At 50.4% G+C, this 21,989-nt stretch overlaps 1 protein-coding gene across 1 annotated transcript in view; it reads right to left on the bottom strand.

The window, feature by feature from the left end:
* Positions 1-21,989, bottom strand: part of LOC141054855 (uncharacterized) — a 58,171-nt gene that overhangs the window by 2,983 nt on the left and 33,199 nt on the right. Inside the window, exons 2-4 of the mRNA XM_073551728.1 lie at positions 7,820-7,952; positions 1,310-1,405; positions 790-879 (exon numbers count right to left, since the gene is read on the bottom strand). Of these exons, the coding sequence (XP_073407829.1) occupies positions 790-879; positions 1,310-1,405; positions 7,820-7,952 (319 nt within the window). The remainder of the gene's footprint in view (positions 1-789; positions 880-1,309; positions 1,406-7,819; positions 7,953-21,989) is intronic.

The following is a 21,989-nucleotide window of genomic DNA, read 5'->3' as shown; positions in this document are numbered from 1 at the left end:
AGATGGAGATATGTTACTAGCTCACAAAAGCGTAGAAGAAACCAAACAGAGATGAGAAACTGAGGGCCAACAGCCTAAAGACATCAGCTGCAGATAAGCTTCTTGGGTTACAAGGACAGATTCCTAAAGACTGGGACTTGCAGAATAAACCAGACTAGAAGGTATTGGCTACAGCAAGTAGTGGACACCTGGGGTAGGAGGATACAGAGTATCTGAAGGTCAGCTGCCTAAATGGAAAACTTGGATGAGCAAAAGCTCTGCAGCAAGTACACAGTATTATATACTACTGCAGGAGGGGGGACAACGCACTACCAGATCAGTAAAGTGGGAGCACCACAGTACCAGATCAGTAAAGGGGGAGCAGCACACTACCAGATCAGTAAATGGGGAGCAGCACACTACCAGATCAGTAAAGTGGGAGCACCACACTACCAGATGAGTAAAGTGGGAGCACCACACTACCAGATCAGTAAAGGGGGATCACCACTCTACCAGATCAGTAAATGGGGAGCAGCACACTACCAGATCAGTAAAGGGGGAGCAGCACACTACCAGATCAGTAAAGGGGGAGCACCACTCTACCAGATCAGTAAATGGGGAGCACCACACTACCAGATCAGTAAAGGGGGAGCACCACACTACCAGATCAGTAAATCGGGAGCACCACTCTACCAGGTCAGTAAATGGGGAGCACCACACTACCAGATCAGTAAATGGGGAGCACCACACTACCAGATCAGTAAATAGGGAGTGGGGGGAGCTACTCTACATTCTGCAGTGGTAACTCACCAGTGGAGCTGTAGCCCTTCACGTCACGCTCCGTGGGGGGTAGGGGGTCCACATCTTCTTCCTTTATAACAATGTTCAACCTTGGCCTGCCTGAGTGAAAATTGGATATATAATCACTGGGCCAGCTACCCAAATTCCCTGTGCTAGTCATAACGCAACTAAAGTACCCCATCCACTAAGAAAAGACTCAGGAACCTCAGCACTGTCTCCAAATTCAGTGACTGCTGCCTCAATCACCCCTCCATGTGCGGGTCAGCATCAATCATCACCCTCATTCACCCAACTTACTCATGTCAACGGTGTCCATTTTTTTCTGACCCCTCTTGAGAGGGCGATTCCTGGCGGCGGCCGCCCCTCCTATCTCCAGCCATCAGTGCTGCAGCCCCTCACGCTAAACGTCATCCATCCCCGACACTCAATCCCATCTTCCAGCCATGGATGTCTCCAACTCATCTCGCCATCAGCCACCACCTCCTTTATCCTTTCCTCCAGCATATGACAGCTGCGTCACCCCTCTCACCATCACGTGACTTTGGGGGTCTCCCTCTTCGTTTCCACACTTTGCTTTTCTTTCCAGATTCCAGGTCGGGCCTATTAACTCTGCTACTTAGGAGACCTGAGATGAAAAAGAAAAATGATAATTACTTACCGGTAATTTGATTTTCCAGAGCCATGACAGCACCGCAGACATGAGAGAAGGTATCCGCCCCCAGGAAACAGGAAACCTGTAGCACAGACATAAGAAGGGCGCGGCACCTCTCTCCCCAGTTAGTTTCAGAGTATGCAAAGGTAACCGCCTTATTAGTTTACATGCATGTTATATAACAGTGTCACTAATATTTACCTACTTTTTCCATATATATATATATATATATATATATATATATATATCCACTTTTTTCACATTTAATTTGAGTGCTGCCTATTTTTTTTCCTTTTGTCATTTTGGCTGTTTGGACACCGCTGAATAGGTTTTGCACCTGCTGTATTATTTTGGTAGTGCTGCCCTTTTTTCTTGAGATAGATAGAGATATATATATCTCTATCACACACACATATACATACACATTTCCAGATATAACTTTAAATTTTCTAGTGCACCACACAACCATCACCAAGATAGGGCGGGAACGATGCGGTGCTGTCATGGCTCTGGAAAATCAAATTACCGGTAAGTAATTATCATTTTTTCCCTTCGCCATGACAGCACCGTAGACATGAGAGGATAGAATAGACTCCTAGGGTGGGAAACAGCAAACAACACTTTTCTCCCAAAGGCCAGATTAGAGGGCCCTAGGTCTAGCCTATAGTGTCGGAAGAAAGTGGATAGTGAGGACCATACTGCTGCCTTACAGATCTGCTCAACCGAAGTATTTGCCCTTTCAGCCCAGGACGTGGCTATGGCTCTCGTAGAGTGAGCCGTTACACCCAGTGGGGGAGTCAGATCCGAAGAAGAGTAAGCCAGTGCAATACCCATACGTAGCCAACGTGCAATCGTTGACTTTGAAGCTTTTTTACCCGTTTGTCCCCTGAAAGGAGACAAAAAGGACTGAAGACTGTCGCCATGATTTTGAGGCTTCTATATATTGAAGCACGCAACGTCTGACATTTAAGCAATGGAAGGTTTTCTCTCCCTGGGATTTGGGGTTTGGACAAAACGAGGGCAAAATTATCTCCTGCTCCATGTGGAATTTACCTTCGGTAGGAAGGCTGGATCAGTTTTTATGATCACGCTATCATCCAAAAAGGTGGTATATGGTGAACTTACAGATATTGCCTGCAGCTCTCAGACACAAGCTGAGGTTAGGGCCACCAGGAGCACTGTTTTTAGCGTCAGCGCCTTTATCAAGATGGAAGCAATAGGCTCAAATGGAGACGCTGTCAGTGCCCTTAATACTAAATTTAGATCCCAGGGAGCTACCTTAGATGTTAATTTTGTGGGCCTGGATGTAAAGGAAGCCCGAATGAATCTATAGACCCATGGGTGATCAGCCAGTTTTTGATCACACAATGCACCCAGGGCCGATACCTCCACTTTCAAGGTGCTTGTGGACAGTCCTTTTTCCAGTCCTTTCTGGAGGAACTCTAGGATTTCTTTTATTGGTATTTCCTGGGCTGTCCCAGTCAATTGTCGGCCCGTGAACTCCAAGAATTTTCCCAAATTTTTTGGTATTTGCGTGAAGTTACCTCCTTTCTGCTAGCGAGCAGGGTGGTTACTAACGGGACTGAGAACCCTTTTGCTAGAAGGAGTCCCCTCTCAAGTTCCACGCAGTGAGGTGCAGCCTGTGAACCCTGGGGTGTTCTACTGGGCCCTGGTATAGCAGATTCGGGGTATCTGGGAGGATCCATGGGTCCGAGACAGACATGCGTCTGAGCCATGTGAACCATGCCCTTTTCGGCCAGAAGGGCGCAATCAAGATTATTCGAGCTTTCTCTTGTCGGATCTTTTTCAAGACTACTGGAATCAATGGAAACGGGGGGAACGCATAGGCCAGACGAAATTTCCACCAGTGTAGTAGCGAGTCCACCCCCTATGGCAGCTCTCTTGGATTTAGGGAGTAGAACCTGTCCACTTTCCTATTTTCCCTGGTGGCAAACAGGTCTATTTCTGGTGTGCCCCAGGCAGCGCAGATTTCCCCAAATATTTTTTGACTTAGGGACCATTCTCCCTGGTGAAGTACATGATGGCTTAAATAATCGGCCAGATAATTGTCTGCCCCCTTTAAATGTGTACCCGATAAGGACAGAAGATTGTTTTCCGCCCATGCAAATAATTCCCTGGCCTCTGCCATAAGGGTTGCCGAGCTTCTACCCCCTTGTCTGTTTATATACGCTATGACCGTGTTGTTGTCGGATAATATGGTGACATGTCTCCCTTGTACTTCTCGCTTTACCAGGGGAAGGGCTCGCCTTACAGCCGCCAGTTTAGATTTGAGGATGCATTCTTCATTCCGGGTTCCCACTGGCCCTGTAGGGTTCGTTTCTCTATGTGTGCCCCCCAACCACTCGGACTTGCGTCCGTGGTCAATACCGAGTTTTAAGTAATCCAGGGCACTGATCTGGTTAAATTTTCGGTACTCAGCCACCATTTTAGCGACTCCTGCACTTGAGAGGAGAGAATGATCTCCCGGTTTAAATTGGAAGGACCCTTCTCCTGCTCGGATATGATTTGCCACTGTAGCTCTCTCGTATGGGCTTGTGCCCACCGGACCGCTGGGATTGTTGCTGTTAACGTGCCCAGGAGCGACATTGCCTCTCTTACTGATATGGCTCGACCGGATTGTATCCGTTGTATTTTTTGTTGGATAGCCCCAACTTTCCTTTCTGGAAGAATGCACTGCTGTTTTAATGAGTCCAATTGAATTCCAAGGAATTCTTGTGACTGCACTGGAGTTAATTTGGATTTTCTCAGATTGATCATCCAGCCTAACCTGGTTAATATTTCCAGGACCCTTGTAACTGCATCTTCGCAATTTTGCTTGTCGTTTGCTATGACCAGGAAATCGTCTAGATAGGGTACTAACAGGATATTCTCCCTTCTTATAAAGGACGCTACTTCCCCGATGATTTTTGTAAATATACGAGGGGCTACTGATACCCCGAAGGGTAGGCACTGGTACTATAGATGAGTGGGAATTTGAGCAATCTCTACTACCAGTCTCAGATATTGTTGGTGTTCCCCCCATATTGGGACATGGTAATAGGCGTCGGTAAGATCTATTACTGTCATGTAGCAACCTGGGTCGAGTAGTTTCACTGCTGACCCCAAGGTCTCCATTTTGAAATTCTCTGTTCTGATATATTGGTTCAGGGCTTTGAGATTGAATATTGTTCTTAGTGACCCATCTGGTTTTGGCGTGAGGAACAGAGTGCTGTAATACCCTTGATGAGACGGGACTTTTATAAGTACCTCTTTTTGAGTGAGGAGCTGGATCTCCTTTTCTAGCGTAGCCTGATTCTTTTTGGCTACCCGGGTCACTTTTAGTCTTTGGGGTGGAAGGCTTAGAAAACTTAGTCGTAGGCCCCCGGCTAACAGGTCGGTTACCCACTTTGAGGTGGGCAATGCTACCCACTGATGGACAAAGAACCGAAGCCTTCCCCAGACCGCCCTGGCGTCATTGCTTAGTATCGGGTCTCGGGTGGTTTTACTAAAGAGGAATCCTTTCTCTTTTCCCCTCCAGGGTCTGCCCCGCGTGGTTCTATTGTCTGGTCGCCCTCGGCTCCCTCTGTTCCCTGCTCCACGAAAGGACAAGCGAGCTTCAGTCCACTGACGCCTAGGGAAGGGGGTGGAAACCGTTTTTTCTTATCTGACGCCTTTTCTAAAATTTCGTCCAATGCTTTCCCAAACAAGCTTTAGTAACTTCCCAATGTCCTCAGATAGGAAATATGGACGACCCTCGTCCGAGGAGTCCAGGTCCGAGGCCCCTATCTCCCCTTGCTCTTCCTCAGACTCTATATCAGTAGTTATCTCTTTGGGAGGCAGTGGGGGCAGGGGTGAGGCAGGTGTTATATCATAGCTTTAATGGTTTGGAGCAGGGATGGTGACTCTTCGGCCACTGTCTTTTTAATGCATGAGCGACAGAGTCGCTTCTCATACGTTTTAGCTAGGGCCTTTTTACATAATGCACATTCCTTGTTCTTTTGTTTGGATGTGGCCTTTCCCTACAGAAGACACACAGTGGGGAAAAAAAGTATTTAGTCAGTCAGCAATAGTGCAAGTTCCACCACTTAAAAAGATGAGAGGCGTCTGTAATTTACATCATAGGTAGACCTCAACTATGGGAGACAAACTGAGAAAAAAAAATCCAGAAAATCACATTGTCTGTTTTTTTTTTCATTTTATTTGCATATTATGGTGGAAAATAAGTATTTGGTCAGAAACAAAATTTCATCTCAATACTTTGTGATATATCCTTTGTTGGCAATGACAGAGGTCAAACGTTTTCTGTAAGTCTTCACAAGGTTGCCACACACTGTTGTTGGTATGTTGGCCCATTCCTCCATGCAGATCTCCTCTAGAGCAGTGATGTTTTTGGCTTTTCGCTTGGCAACACGGACTTTCAACTCCCTCCAAAGGTTTTCTATAGGGTTGAGATCTGGAGACTGGCTAGGCCACTCCAGGACCTTGAAATGCTTCTTACGAAGCCACTCCTTCGTTGCCCTGGCGGTGTGCTTTGGATCATTGTCATGTTGAAAGACCCAGCCACGTTTCATCTTCAATGCCCTTGCTGATGGAAGGAGGTTTGCACTCAAAATCTCACGATACATGGCCCCATTCATTCTTTCATGTACCCGGATCAGTCGTCCTGGCCCCTTTGCAGAGAAACAGCCCCAAAGCATGATGTTTCCACCACCATGCTTTACAGTAGGTATGGTGTTTGATGGATGCAACTCAGTATTCTTTTTCCTCCAAACACGACAATTTGTGTTTCTACCAAACAGTTCCAGTTTGGTTTCATCAGACCATAGGACATTCTCCCAAAACTCCTCTGGATCATCCAAATGCTCTCTAGCAAACTTCAGACGGGCCCGGACATGTACAGGCTTAAGCAGTGGGACACGTCTGGCACTGCAGGATCTGAGTCCATGGTGGCGTAGTGTGTTACTTATGGTAGGCCTTGTTACATTGGTCCCAGCTCTCTGCAGTTCATTCACTAGGTCCCCCCGCGTGGTTCTGGGATTTTTGCTCACCGTTCTTGTGATCATTCTGACCCCACGGGGTGGGATTTTGCGTGGAGCACCAGATCGAGGGAGATTATCAGTGGTCTTGTATGTCTTCCATTTTCTAATTATTGCTCCCACAGTTGATTTCTTCACTCCAAGATGGTTGGCTATTGCAGATTCAGTCTTCCCTGCCTTGTGCAGGGCTACAATTTTGTTTCTGGTGTCCTTTGACAGCTCTTTGGTCTTCACCATAGTGGAGTTTGGAGTCAGACTGTTTGAGGGTGTGCACAGGTGTCTTTTTATACTGATAACAAGTTTAAACAGGTGCCATTACTACAGGTAATGAGTGGAGGAAAGAGGAGACTCTTAAAGAAGAAGTTACAGGTCTGTGAGAGCCAGAAATCTTGATTGCTTGTTTCTGACCAAATACTTATTTTCCACCATAATATGCAAATAAAATGAAAAAAAAACAGACAATGTGATTTTCTGGATTTTTTTTTCTCAGTTTGTCTCCCATAGTTGAGGTCTACTTATGATGTAAATTACAGACGCCTCTCATCTTTTTAAGTGGTGGAACTTGCACTATTGCTGACTGACTAAATACTTTTTTTCCCCACTGTATATAGGGCAATTGTTAATATATTGTGCTGCCTTACAAAGGCACTCACCCGGCCCCTTTCCTGGGTACCCCGGTAGCCGGTGGCTCTTCCTCCTGCGCGTTCCTCTCGCCTTCAGGATCCATCTGCGCTCCGCTGCTGATCTGGCTCTACAATCCGGAGCCTGTGTGCAGCCTCTCAGGGACCAGTGGCGCCTGCCTCGTCTTCCTTTTTATGGAGGAGCGGTGCGCGCTTCTGGGACTGCTCCCGCCCGGAAGTGCCCAGTACACCGCTCCCCCGGCGTGTGATGTCACTTCCGGTGCGACCCCGGAAGCCGTCGCCACTCAGTCGGCGCCAGTGTCGTGGTGGCCATGCCTCCCCCCGACCCTGCCTCCCACTGGAGCGGCCACCAGGGAGTCACACGAGGAGGACACCGCTCACAGCGTCCACCGAGCTGGGCTGACAGGCGCGCGCGACCACGCCCCGCTGCCATCCTCTCCCCGTGGACCTCGGCCTCCTGACCGGACATCATCAGAGGGGGATCCCTCCGGAGGTACAGCTCTGCCCCAAGCATCCGCCTGCAGGAAACAGGAAACCAAACTGGGGAGAGAGGTGCCGCCCCCTTCTTATGTCTCTGCCACAGGTTTCCTGTTTCCTGGGGGCGGATACCTTCTCTCATGTCTGCGGTGCTGTCATGGGGAAGGGAAAAATATGGTTTCTGGTTCAAAAGAAAATGAAGCAATTAACAGAAAACCCCAGAGAGGACTCACCCACGGAGGTCACCATCTCAAAGGTCTCCATCATGACCTCCCGATACAACTGCCGCTGCCGAGCGTCCAGCCGTTCCCACTCATCCTCTGTGAAGTAAATGGCAACCTCATCGAACGTCACCGGGATGACGGCCTGAACGACACAAGAGAGAACGATGTCACCCACTTGAAACGGAAACTTCCGCGTGATACCAACAACATACAATATAGAGTCCCCCCGTGTGATAGACATCACTAACACCAACACACAGAGCCCGTGTGATACCAACACCACAGACATGCAATACAGACGTCACTAACCCTACCGAGACCCACAGGGCAATGCAGACATACGTTACACAATACATACAGTGTATCACGTGTGTAATGCAGAAATACAGACCCCCCCAGCCCCCGTGTATCACCCATGGACCAGACCTTCCCCTGCGTAGTATCCCGCGTGCAATACATACGCTCCCCCACAAAAAACCCGCGTGTAATACAGACCCTCCCCCGCAAAAAACCCGCGTGTAATACAGACCCTCCCCCACAAAAAACCCACATGTAATACAGACCCTCCCCCATAAAAGATTCGTGTGTAATACATACGCTCCCCCCACAAAAAACCCACGTGTAATACAGACCCTCCCCCATAAAAGATTCATGTGTAATACATACGCTCCCCCACAAAAAACCCACGTGTAATACAGACCCTCCCCCATAAAAGATTCATGTGTAATACATACGCTCCCCCACAAAAAACCCACGTGTAATACAGACCCTCCCCCATAAAAGACCCGTGTGTAATACAGACCCTCCCCCATAAAAGACCCGTGTGTAATACAGACCCTACCCCACAAAAAACCCGTGTGTAATACAGACCCTCCCCCATAAAAGACCCACGTGTAATACAGACCCTACCCCACAAAAAACCCGTGTGTAATACAGACCCTCCCCCATAAAAGACCCACGTGTAATACAGACCCTCCCCCACAAAAAACCCACGTGTAATACAGACCCTCCCCCACAAAAGACCCGTGTGTAATACAGACCCTTCCCCACAAAAAATCCAGAACAGTTAATAATTTCAGAAAGAATAGAGGTACAGAGAGATACATAAAGTGCATGTACACTAATGCCAGAAGCCTCGCCAACAAGATGGAGGAATTGGAGTTAATGTTGTTGGAGCATAATGATGACATGGTGGAGATATCTGAGACATGGCCGGACGAGAGCCGTGACCGGGGGATAATTTACAGGGCTATAGTCTGTTCAGAAATGACCAAATAAGCGAGGGGGAGGGGGGTGTTTATATGTAAAATCATCCTTACAACCCATCCTTCATGATAATAAATATGAATCTAATGAGAATGTAGAGTCCCTGTGGGTAGAGATAAGGGGAGGGGGGGGGGGGAATAATAAATTACTGATAGGGGTTTGTTATAAGTCTCCAAAAATAATGGAAGCAACAGAGAATATCCTCATAAAGCAAATAGATGAAGCTGCGACTCAAGGAGAAGTAATTATCATGGGGGACTTCAACTACCCCGAAATACATTGGGGAACCGAAACCTGCAGTTCAGCAAAGGTAATAGGTGTCTGACAACTATGAGAGACAATCACCTTTCACCACTGGTCCAGGACCAACAAGAGGGGGGGCACTGCTAGACCTAATATTACCCCACAGGCCGGACCGCAGATCAGATATAAGGGTTGGGGGTCACTGGGGGGATAGTGGTCACAGGATAAGTTTTCATGTGTCCTGTAATAAGATGTGTAGTTGAGGGGTTACAACAGGGGTGGGCAACTAATTTTGCCATGGGGCCGCATTAGAAATTGGGATGGTGTCAGAGGGCCGGACTAATATAATTAACTCCGTTGTACCCAATACTATATATGTCTATAGTATACACATGCTATCTTCTCATAAACAAACAGTATGGTAAATAGTGTTGAGCATTCCGATACCGCAAGTATCGGGTATCGGCCGATATCAGCGGTATCGGAATTCCGATACTTAATTCCGATACTTTTTTCATATCGGATTCCGGGATCGGAATCGGAATAGGAAGTTCCCATCATGCTATGAGCCTGCTTGCTTTGATTAAGCCAATGGGAATCCTCCGAAGTGTGGGCACATCCTGTTAGGCATGTAGGCATGTTAACTATTGGCATGGCTGTGATTGGCTGCCGAAATGATGTCATGATGCACTATAAAAGCCACCGCAGCCGCCATTTCTGGTCACTCTGCTGTGAATTCAGTTAGGGACAGGCTGCTGTAGAAGACTGTGAGGGACAGTTAGAAATAGCGATTCTAAAAACAATATTGTGCTTTATCCAGGCTACATAAACCACCACTGTAGCTTGCTTTTCCCTAGCAGCGCTGTTTTCACAGCTGTCTGCAAGGGCTGTGTGAGTGCAGCTCACGCTGTGGAGTGGGTCCTGCAGCCACGTCAGGCTGTAGGCCACCCAGTGTGATCACTGCTGCCTCATACATCTTTTATTTTTTGAGCTGCATTTTTTAAATAATTTCAATCTAGTGTGCTTCCATCCGTATCCATATACGTTGGTTGCAAACACTAGTAGTAGACAGCGGAGCCTTTCTGCAGCCTTTCAGTGCTAGTGTCCACTTTGCTGCACTGTTCACGGCTGTCTGAGAGGTCTCTGACTGTGTGTGAGTGCAGCTCATGCTGAGTAGTGTGTCCTGCAGCTACGTCTGGCTGTAGGACGCTCAGCGTGCGTCACTGCCTCACACATATTTTTATTTGAGTGCAGCTCATTTTTTCTTCTATTAGTGTGCATCCATCCGTCTCCATCTACGGTGGTTGCAAACACTATATAGGAGTACACAGCGGAGCCTTTCTGCAGCCTGTCAGTGCCAGTGCCCACTTAGCTGCACTGTTGACGGCTGTCTGAGAGGTCTCTGACTGTGTGTGAGTGCAGCTCACGCTGAGTAGAGTGTCCTGCAGCTACGTCTGGTTGTAGGACGCTCAACGTGCGTCACTGCCTCACACATATTTGTCTCTGAGTGCAGCTCATTTTTTCTTCTCCTATTAGTGTGCATCCATCCGTATCCATCAACATTGGTTGGTTGCAAACACTATATAGGAGTAGATAGAGGAGCCTTTTTTTCTGGCTTGTGCCCTGCCGGCGCAGCCAGATTAGTATTACCCAATTTTTTTGGAGCCTCATCTTTTGCATTGTAGGTTACCTGCCTGCATTGTAATAGCTCCAAAAAGTTGGTGATACTATCAGTTTCAATTCTTTGTTCTCATACTTTGAGTTTGTTTCAAACAAAGAAACCACATAAAAAGTTCACCAAACACTACATTTTGAACTTGTGTAGGCCACATCAGCTCCTATTAAAGTCTAGTCCACACACACACACTTCATAAAATTAGTGTTTCTTGTACCTGTAACCAGCTGTTCAGGAATAAGCACACTAAGGCCCCCCTTTGTCCTTTTTTGCCTATCTTAAGCAGTCTTGCAAGATGAAGAAGGCAGGGAGTAAGGCGCGGGGGCGTGGGCGTGGGCGTGGAGTTTCAGCAGGGAGAGGACGTGGGGATTCTGCAGGGAGAGGACGTGGGGATTCTACAGGTAGAGGACGTGGGGATTCTGGGCCTGCTGCGGGCACCAGTGGATCAGCATCCCCCAGTTTTAGCAGGCAACAGTCCTTTATGCGCAGCTTTGTAGGACCTCAACGTACCCCACTGCTGCGGGAGGAACAAATTGAAGCCGTTGTCGGATGGATGGCAGCTAACGCATCGACTTCAATTACTTCCGCATCCTCTCAGGGTCAGAGCACCGAAGAGCAACCATCTGTCTCTTCACCACCTGCCAAAGTGCCCAGGCAGTCAGAGAGACATGGACAGGAGCCATCACAATCTCTACTTCTGTTCTCGGAATCTGTTGGCTTGGAAAGAGGGGGCCAGCCAAGCAGCATTCCTGAATGTGAAGAAGAGGGAGTATGCAGTGATGCGCAACTTCTTTGTCCCTCTGAATCTGAAGAGGCGAGTGGGCCAGTGCCTATGGTCAGCACACCTCAGTACGCATCAGATGATGACGAGACTCAGTTGCCACTTTCTGGTGCGTACGGTGCTGGCGAGACAACCCCGGAGAAGCAGCTGTTTGAAGAGGGGAGGGAAGATGATGAGGTCCTTGACCCATCATGGCGTGAGCAACAGGAAGGTGGTGGGAGCAGCTCGGAGGAAGAGATTCCCCTACCGGCCAAAACAGGAGGCAGAGGGAGGGGGAAGACTTGGTTGCCTGTACCCTCCACTTCGGCACCCGTTAGGAGCATTCCTCCTTCCAAAGGCAAACCGGGCGCTCACAAGAGTTGCAGTGCGTGGTCCTTTTTTGACACAGTTGCAGATGACATTTGCTTTGTCAAATGCAAGCTGTGTCATCAGAGAGTCAAAAGAGGGAGAAATGTCAGCAACCTCAATACCACAAATATGTGGAAACATGTGCGCACCAAGCACGAGTTGGAGTTGCATAGACACCCTCAAGACGTAGGCCAACGTACAGCACCACCTACCACCTCTTCAGTTCGTGTTGGGCCCTCTTCCTCCAGCTCACACACTGCTGGTTCGGCTTCCTCACAGGATCGCCAAGGAAGAACCTCTGCCACTGTTGTCCGGAGACCCTGTCAGATTCCACCCATAACAGCACGTTCCCATCCATCACAGCCATCGGTAGCACAGGCATGGGATAAAAGGCGCCCTTACTCGGCAAACCATCCCCGAGCACAGTCTCTGAATGCTGGCATTGCCAAACTTCTGGCAGTTGAAATGCTGTCATTCAGGCTGGTGGACACTGACACCTTCCGGGACTTAATGGCATTGGCAGTCCCCCAATACAACGTGCCCAGCCGCTTTTATTTCAGCAGGCGAGCCGTCCCTGCCCTGCAGAAACATGTTGAGGGCAAAATAAAACATGCGCTACTAAACGCCGTTAGTAGCAAGGTCCACCTGACCACCGATGCGTGGACCAGTAACCATGGACAGGGACGATACCTTTCCCTCACTGCCCACTGGGTCAATGTTGTGGAGCCGGGTACGGATCTGGAGAGTGGCGCTGTACGTGTTCTTCCAACGCCACGGATTGCAGGACTCCAGTCTGTACACATAGACTCCTCCTCCTACTCAAGTTCCTCAGAAACAGCAGAGCAGGAGCCTGTTACGACCGATATGAGCACAGCCGTGGCCAAACGTCAACAGGCTGTACTCAAATTAATTTCTTTGGGGAATCGAAGCCACACAGCGCAGGAGCTCTGGAATGCTATCAAGCTGGAGAGCGATGTGTGGTTTGGGCCAGCGAATCTCCAGCCGGGCTTGGTAGTGTGTGACAATGGCCGAAATCTGGTGGCAGCTCTTGGCCTAGGCAACCTCACACACATCCCATGTCTGGCACATGTTCTTAACTTGGTCGTGCAGAGCTTTCTGAGGGACTATCCGGATCTTGATGCACTGTTGCACAAGGTCCGCATAGAGTGCGCTCACTTGCGACGTTCCAGCACGGCAAGATCGCGCCTCGCTGCTCTGCAGCGACGATTTGGCCTTCCAGAACATCGCATCATATGTGACCTACCCACCCGGTGGAATTCAACGTTACATATGTTGGAGCGGTTGTGTGAGCAGCAGGCAGCAGTCATGGAGTACCAGCTGCATCAGGCGCAAACAAGTCGCACTGTGCGCCGTTCACACTTCAGCACCATTGAGTGGGCCTCTATGAAGGACATCTGCCTCGTTTTGCGTGCCTTCGATGAATCCACGCGGATGGCGAGTGCAGATGATGCACTAGTCAGCATGACTGTCCCCCTTATCTGCCTGCTTCAACAAACACTGCAAGCACTAAGGGATGAGGTTTCAGAAGAGGTGAAGGATGAGGAGTCCCAAATGCCATCTGCTTCTGGACAGTCTGCACTACGTGTTTCCTCACAAAGGCCTAGGCAGGGGACACTTTGTGAGGAGGATGAGGAGGAGTCGATGGAGGAGGAAGACATCTCTCCAGAGGAGGGAGGTACACAAACCTCTACTCAGTATGTACAGCGAGGGTGGGGTGATGCAGAGCAGGTCGAGGTCACGCCTCAAACAGGGGACAGCGGTTCTTTGGCAGTTGGGAGTCTGCAGCACATGGTTGATTTCATGCTGCAGTGCCTGAGAAACGACCGCCGCATCGCCCACATTCTCGTCTCGGCTGATTATTGGGTGTACACCCTCCTAGATCCTCGCTACCGGGACAGCGTACAAAGGCTCATACCAACGTTGAACCGGGAGCGTAAAATGCGGGAGTACGAAGAGTCACTGGTGCAGTCCATAATGTTTTCCATTCCACCCGACAGCATTGTTGCAAGTGCTTTACAAAGCAGCTCTGTGCGTCGAGGCAGTGGAGGAAACTCTGCACAAAGAGGGAGCAGAGGCAGTGCCGCAGCACAAGGCAAGACCACTATGGCCCAAATGTGGCAAAGTTTTGTGTGTCCACCACAATTGTCTACACCATCAGCGACGCCTCGAGTCAGCAGGAGGCAACGCTTCCGTCAGATGGTGTCAGACTACATGTCTTGCCCTGTCGCTGTACTCCCAGATGGCTCTTCCCCCTTCAAGTTTTGGGTCTCTAAGCTGGATACATGGCCAGAGCTTAGCCAGTATGCATTGGAGGTGCTGGCTTGCCCTGCTGCCAGTGTATTATCGGAACGTGTCTTTAGTGCCGCAGGTGGTGTACTAACAGACCGTCGCACGCGACTATCTTCCGATAATGTTGACCGGCTGACTTTTCTGAAAATGAACAAGGCCTGGATCTCCAAAGACTTTGCCATTCCTCTTACAGACTAAATTAGTGGTTGGCAACTGTATCCAGGTCTGCTGGTGTGTTCATTTTTCTACCACCTGAACTATAATCCCTGTGCTTCAACACAGCCAGTTGTCGCTCAGATGTGTCGTCTGCACAGAGAAACACACTAGCTCCTGTGTTACTGGGGTTCAGTAATGCCAGCTGATCCCCTGCTGTGTGGACGGCAGAGTCACCAGCTCCATCAACATTCAAACCACTACTGATTTTTAACCGTGCCCAACTTAGGTCTCTGGCTCCACTGTCTCTACTATTTCCCCTGACCTCCAACCCCGCCATCTACATCTCTGAAGTGGCGTCAGCACAATCTACACTTGTTCCTGTGTTCCTGTGGCTCAGTCCCATCAGTTTATCCCCTGATGTGTGTCCGGCAAGGTCTCCTGCTCTGTCCACATTCCCATAACCAGTAGTGGGAATGAGGACAGAGCTGGCGAACTTGCTGGACAAACATCAGGGGATCAACTGATGGGACTGAGCACCAGTAACACAGGAACAAGTGTAGATTGTGCTGACGCCACTTCAGAGATGTAGCTGGCGGGGTTGGAGGCCAGGGTAAATAGTAGAGACAGTGGAGCCAGAGGCCTAAGTGGAGCATGGTTAGAATCAGTAGTAGTCCACAACCTCCATAAAAACCGCTGCCCATTGGCCTCTGCATGCGGCATGCGTAATCCTGGGCACCAACAGCGTCAGTTGGTGTTCAGAAGTGTCGTCTCCACAGAGCCAAACACATTCGTTCAAGTGTTAGTGGGGTTCAGCACTGCCAGCTGTTCCCCTGCTGTGGAGATGGCAAGTCTCCTGCTGCCTTCACCTGCCAAAATCCAGTAGGCCCCAGCCTGCTCCTCGCCTAATCCTGGGCTCCAACAGCGTCAGTTGGTGTTCAGAAGTGTCGTCTCCACAGAACCAAACACATTCGTTCAAGTGTTAGTGGGGTTCAGCACTGCCAGCTGTTCCCCTGCTGTGGAGATGGCAAGTCTCCTGCTGCCTTCACCTGCCAAAATCCAGTAGGCCCCAGCCTGCTCCTCGCCTAATCCTGGGCACCAACAGCGTCAGTTGGTGTTCAGAAGTGTCGTCTCCACAGAGCCAAACACATTCGTTCAAGTGTTAGTGGGGTTCAGCACTGCCAGCTGTTCCCCTGCTGTGGAGATGGCAAGTCTCCTGCTGCCTTCACCTGCCAAAATCCAGTAGGCCCCAGCCTGCTCCTCGCCTAATCCTGGGCTCCAACAGCGTCAGTTGGTGTTCAGAAGTGTCGTCTCCACAGAACCAAACACATTCGTTCAAGTGTTAGTGGGGTTCAGCACTGCCAGCTGTTCCCCTGCTGTGGAGATGGCAAGTCTCCTGCTGCCTTCACCTGCCAAAATCCAGTAGGCCCCAGCCTGCTCCTCGCCTAATCCTGGGCTCCAACAGCGTCAGTTGGTGTTCAGAAGTGTCGTCTCCACAGAGCCAAACACATTCGTTCAAGTGTTAGTGGGGTTCAGCACTGCCAGCTGTTCCCCTGCTGTGGAGATGGCAAGTCTCCTGCTGCCTTCACCTGCCAAAATCCAGTAGGCCCCAGCCTGCTCCTCGCCTAATCCTGGGCTCCAACAGCGTCAGTTGGTGTTCAGAAGTGTCGTCTCCACAGAGCCAAACACGTTCGTTCAAGTGTTAGTGGGGTTCAGCACTGCCAGCTGTTCCCCTGCTGTGGAGATGGCAAGTCTCCTGCTGCATTCACCTGCCAAAATCCAGTAGGCCCCAGCCTGCTCCTCGCCTAATCCTGGGCTCCAACAGCGTCAGTTGGTGTTCAGAAGTGTCGTCTCCACAGAACCAAACACATTCGTTCAAGTGTTAGTGGGGTTCAGCACTGCCAGCTGTTCCCCTGCTGTGGAGATGGCAAGTCTCCTGCTGCCTTCACCTGCCAAAATCCAGTAGGCCCCAGCCTGCTCCTCGCCTAATCCTGGGCTCCAACAGCGTCAGTTGGTGTTCAGAAGTGTCGTCTCCACAGAGCCAAACACATTCGTTCAAGTGTTAGTGGGGTTCAGCACTGCCAGCTGTTCCCCTGCTGTGGAGATGGCAGTCTCTCCTGCTGTCTCCGCATTACAAAGACAGTAGGCCTCTGCCTACACCCTCCTATTTCCTGGGCTTCAACACAGCCAGTTGTAGTTCGGAAGTGCCGTCCACACGGAAAGAGATACTTGCTCCCGTGTCTCAGTGGGGTTCAGTAACGTCAGCTGATCCCCTGCTGTGTGGATGGCAGTCTCTCCTGCTGTAAACTCATTCAAAATACAGTAGGCCTCTGCCTACACCCTCCTATTTCCTGGGCTTCAACACAGCCAGTTGTAGTTCGGAAGTGCCGTCCACACGGAAAGAGATACTTGCTCCCGTGTCTCAGTGGGGTTCAGTAACGTCAGCTGATCCCCTGCTGTGTGGATGGCAGTCTCTCCTGCTGTAAACTCATTCAAAATACAGTAGGCCTCTGCCTACACCCTCCTATTTCCTGGGCTTCAACACAGCCAGTTGTAGTTCGGAAGTGCCGTCCACACGGAAAGAGATACTTGCTCCCGTGTCTCAGTGGGGTTCAGTAACGTCAGCTGATCCCCTGCTGTGTGGATGGCAGTCTCTCCTGCTGTAAACTCATTCAAAATACAGTAGGCCTCTGCCTACACCCTCCTATTTCCTGGGCTTCAACACAGCCAGTTGTAGTTCGGAAGTGCCGTCCACACGGAAAGAGACACTTGCTCCCGTGTCTCAGTGGGGTTCAGTAACGTCAGCTGATCCCCTGCTGTGTGGATGGCAGTCTCTCCTGCTGTAAACTCATTCAAAATACAGTAGGCCTCTGCCTACACCCTCCTATTTCCTGGGCTTCAACACAGCCAGTTGTAGTTCGGAAGTGCCGTCCACACGGAAAGAGATACTTGCTCCCGTGTCTCAGTGGGGTTCAGTAACGTCAGCTGATCCCCTGCTGTGTGGATGGCAGTCTCTCCTGCTGTAAACTCATTCAAAATACAGTAGGCCTCTGCCTACACCCTCCTATTTCCTGGGCTTCAACACAGCCAGTTGTAGTTCGGAAGTGCCGTCCACACGGAAAGAGATACTTGCTCCCGTGTCTCAGTGGGGTTCAGTAACGTCAGCTGATCCCCTGCTGTGTGGATGGCAGTCTCTCCTGCTGTAAACTCATTCAAAATACAGTAGGCCTCTGCCTACACCCTCCTATTTCCTGGGCTTCAACACAGCCAGTTGTAGTTCGGAAGTGCCGTCCACACGGAAAGAGACACTTGCTCCCGTGTCTCAGTGGGGTTCAGTAACGTCAGCTGATCCCCTGCTGTGTGGATGGCAGTCTCTCCTGCTGTCACCTCATTCAAAATTCAGTAGGCCTCTGCCTACACCCTCCTATTTCCTGGGCTTCAACACAGCCAGTTGTAGTTCGGAAGTGCCGTCCACACGGAAAGAGATACTTGCTCCCGTGTCTCAGTGGGGTTCAGTAACGTCAGCTGATCCCCTGCTGTGTGGATGGCAGTCTCTCCTGCTGTCACCTCATTCAAAATTCAGTAGGCCTCTGCCTACACCCTCCTATTTCCTGGGCTTCAACACAGCCAGTTGTAGTTCGGAAGTGCCGTCCACACGGAAAGAGATACTTGCTCCCGTGTCTCAGTGGGGTTCAGTAACGTCAGCTGATCCCCTGCTGTGTGGATGGCAGTCTCTCCTGCTGTAAACTCATTCAAAATACAGTAGGCCTCTGCCTACACCCTCCTATTTCCTGGGCTTCAACACAGCCAGTTGTAGTTCGGAAGTGCCGTCCACACGGAAAGAGACACTTGCTCCCGTGTCTCAGTGGGGTTCAGTAACGTCAGCTGATCCCCTGCTGTGTGGATGGCAGTCTCTCCTGCTGTAAACTCATTCAAAATACAGTAGGCCTCTGCCTACACCCTCCTATTTCCTGGGCTTCAACACAGCCAGTTGTAGTTCGGAAGTGCCGTCCACACGGAAAGAGACACTTGCTCCCGTGTCTCAGTGGGGTTCAGTAACGTCAGCTGATCCCCTGCTGTGTGGATGGCAGTCTCTCCTGCTGTAAACTCATTCAAAATACAGTAGGCCTCTGCCTACACCCTCCTATTTCCTGGGCTTCAACACAGCCAGTTGTAGTTCGGAAGTGCCGTCCACACGGAAAGAGACACTTGCTCCCGTGTCTCAGTGGGGTTCAGTAACGTCAGCTGATCCCCTGCTGTGTGGATGGCAGTCTCTCCTGCTGTAAACTCATTCAAAATACAGTAGGCCTCTGCCTACACCCTCCTATTTCCTGGGCTTCAACACAGCCAGTTGTAGTTCGGAAGTGCCGTCCACACGGAAAGAGATACTTGCTCCCGTGTCTCAGTGGGGTTCAGTAACGTCAGCTGATCCCCTGCTGTGTGGATGGCAGTCTCTCCTGCTGTCACCTCATTCAAAATTCAGTAGGCCTCTGCCTACACCCTCCTATTTCCTGGGCTTCAACACAGCCAGTTGTAGTTCGGAAGTGCCGTCCACACGGAAAGAGATACTTGCTCCCGTGTCTCAGTGGGGTTCAGTAACGTCAGCTGATCCCCTGCTGTGTGGATGGCAGTCTCTCCTGCTGTCACCTCATTCAAAATTCAGTAGGCCTCTGCCTACACCCTCCTATTTCCTGGGCTTCAACACAGCCAGTTGTAGTTCGGAAGTGCCGTCCACACGGAAAGAGATACTTGCTCCCGTGTCTCAGTGGGGTTCAGTAACGTCAGCTGATCCCCTGCTGTGTGGATGGCAGTCTCTCCTGCTGTAAACTCATTCAAAATACAGTAGGCCTCTGCCTACACCCTCCTATTTCCTGGGCTTCAACACAGCCAGTTGTAGTTCGGAAGTGCCGTCCACACGGAAAGAGACACTTGCTCCCGTGTCTCAGTGGGGTTCAGTAACGTCAGCTGATCCCCTGCTGTGTGGATGGCAGTCTCTCCTGCTGTAAACTCATTCAAAATACAGTAGGCCTCTGCCTACACCCTCCTATTTCCTGGGCTTCAACACAGCCAGTTGTAGTTCGGAAGTGCCGTCCACACGGAAAGAGATACTTGCTCCCGTGTCTCAGTGGGGTTCAGTAACGTCAGCTGATCCCCTGCTGTGTGGATGGCAGTCTCTCCTGCTGTCACCTCATTCAAAATTCAGTAGGCCTCTGCCTACACCCTCCTATTTCCTGGGCTTCAACACAGCCAGTTGTAGTTCGGAAGTGCCGTCCACACGGAAAGAGATACTTGCTCCCGTGTCTCAGTGGGGTTCAGTAACGTCAGCTGATCCCCTGCTGTGTGGATGGCAGTCTCTCCTGCTGTAAACTCATTCAAAATACAGTAGGCCTCTGCCTACACCCTCCTATTTCCTGGGCTTCAACACAGCCAGTTGTAGTTCGGAAGTGCCGTCCACACGGAAAGAGACACTTGCTCCCGTGTCTCAGTGGGGTTCAGTAACGTCAGCTGATCCCCTGCTGTGTGGATGGCAGTCTCTCCTGCTGTCACCTCATTCAAAATTCAGTAGGCCTCTGCCTACACCCTCCTATTTCCTGGGCTTCAACACAGCCAGTTGTAGTTCGGAAGTGCCGTCCACACGGAAAGAGATACTTGCTCCCGTGTCTCAGTGGGGTTCAGTAACGTCAGCTGATCCCCTGCTGTGTGGATGGCAGTCTCTCCTGCTGTCACCTCATTCAAAATTCAGTAGGCCTCTGCCTACACCCTCCTATTTCCTGGGCTTCAACACAGCCAGTTGTAGTTCGGAAGTGCCGTCCACACGGAAAGAGATACTTGCTCCCGTGTCTCAGTGGGGTTCAGTAACGTCAGCTGATCCCCTGCTGTGTGGATGGCAGTCTCTCCTGCTGTAAACTCATTCAAAATACAGTAGGCCTCTGCCTACACCCTCCTATTTCCTGGGCTTCAACACAGCCAGTTGTAGTTCGGAAGTGCCGTCCACACGGAAAGAGACACTTGCTCCCGTGTCTCAGTGGGGTTCAGTAACGTCAGCTGATCCCCTGCTGTGTGGATGGCAGTCTCTCCTGCTGTAAACTCATTCAAAATACAGTAGGCCTCTGCCTACACCCTCCTATTTCCTGGGCTTCAACACAGCCAGTTGTAGTTCGGAAGTGCCGTCCACACGGAAAGAGACACTTGCTCCCGTGTCTCAGTGGGGTTCAGTAACGTCAGCTGATCCCCTGCTGTGTGGATGGCAGTCTCTCCTGCTGTCACCTCATTCAAAATTCAGTAGGCCTCTGCCTACACCCTCCTATTTCCTGGGCTTCAACACAGCCAGTTGTAGTTCGGAAGTGCCGTCCACACGGAAAGAGATACTTGCTCCCGTGTCTCAGTGGGGTTCAGTAACGTCAGCTGATCCCCTGCTGTGTGGATGGCAGTCTCTCCTGCTGTAAACTCATTCAAAATACAGTAGGCCTCTGCCTACACCCTCCTATTTCCTGGGCTTCAACACAGCCAGTTGTAGTTCGGAAGTGCCGTCCACACGGAAAGAGACACTTGCTCCCGTGTCTCAGTGGGGTTCAGTAACGTCAGCTGATCCCCTGCTGTGTGGATGGCAGTCTCTCCTGCTGTCACCTCATTCAAAATTCAGTAGGCCTCTGCCTACACCCTCCTATTTCCTGGGCTTCAACACAGCCAGTTGTAGTTCGGAAGTGCCGTCCACACGGAAAGAGATACTTGCTCCCGTGTCTCAGTGGGGTTCAGTAACGTCAGCTGATCCCCTGCTTTGTGGATGGCAGTCTCTCCTGCTGTAAACTCATTCAAAATACAGTAGGCCTCTGCCTACACCCTCCTATTTCCTGGGCTTCAACACAGCCAGTTGTAGTTCGGAAGTGCCGTCCACACGGAAAGAGATACTTGCTCCCGTGTCTCAGTGGGGTTCAGTAATGTCAGCTGATCCCCTGCTGTGTGGATGGCAAAGTCTCCTGCTGCCTACACAGTCGTACCACTACTGATTTTTAACCGTGCTCCAATTAGGCCTGTGGCTCCACTGTCTCTCGTATTTCCCCTGTCCTCCAACCCTGCCAGTTACAGCTCCGAAGTGGCGTCTGCACAATCCACACTTGTTCCTGTGTTACAGGTGTTCAGTCCGATCAGTTAATCCCCTGATGTGTGTCCGGCAATGTCGCCTGCTCTGTCCACATTCCCATTATCGGAATGTGGACAGAGCAGGCGACATTGCCGGACACACATCAGGGGATTAACTGACCGGACTGAACACCTGTAACACAGGAACAAGTGTGGATTGTGCAGACGCCACTTCGGAGCTGTAACTGGCGGGGTTGGAGGACAGGGGAAATACGAAAATCAGTGAATCCACAGGCCTAAGTGGAGCTTGGTTCAAATTAGTA

Source organism: Dendrobates tinctorius, unplaced genomic scaffold, assembly GCF_039654945.1.
Source record: "Dendrobates tinctorius isolate UK_male_01 unplaced genomic scaffold, ASM3965494v1 ptg000179l, whole genome shotgun sequence".
Classification (NCBI taxonomy): domain Eukaryota; kingdom Metazoa; phylum Chordata; class Amphibia; order Anura; family Dendrobatidae; genus Dendrobates; species Dendrobates tinctorius.
The sequence above is the reverse complement of the archived record's forward strand: the minus strand, read 5'-3'. Positions and strand labels throughout refer to the sequence as shown.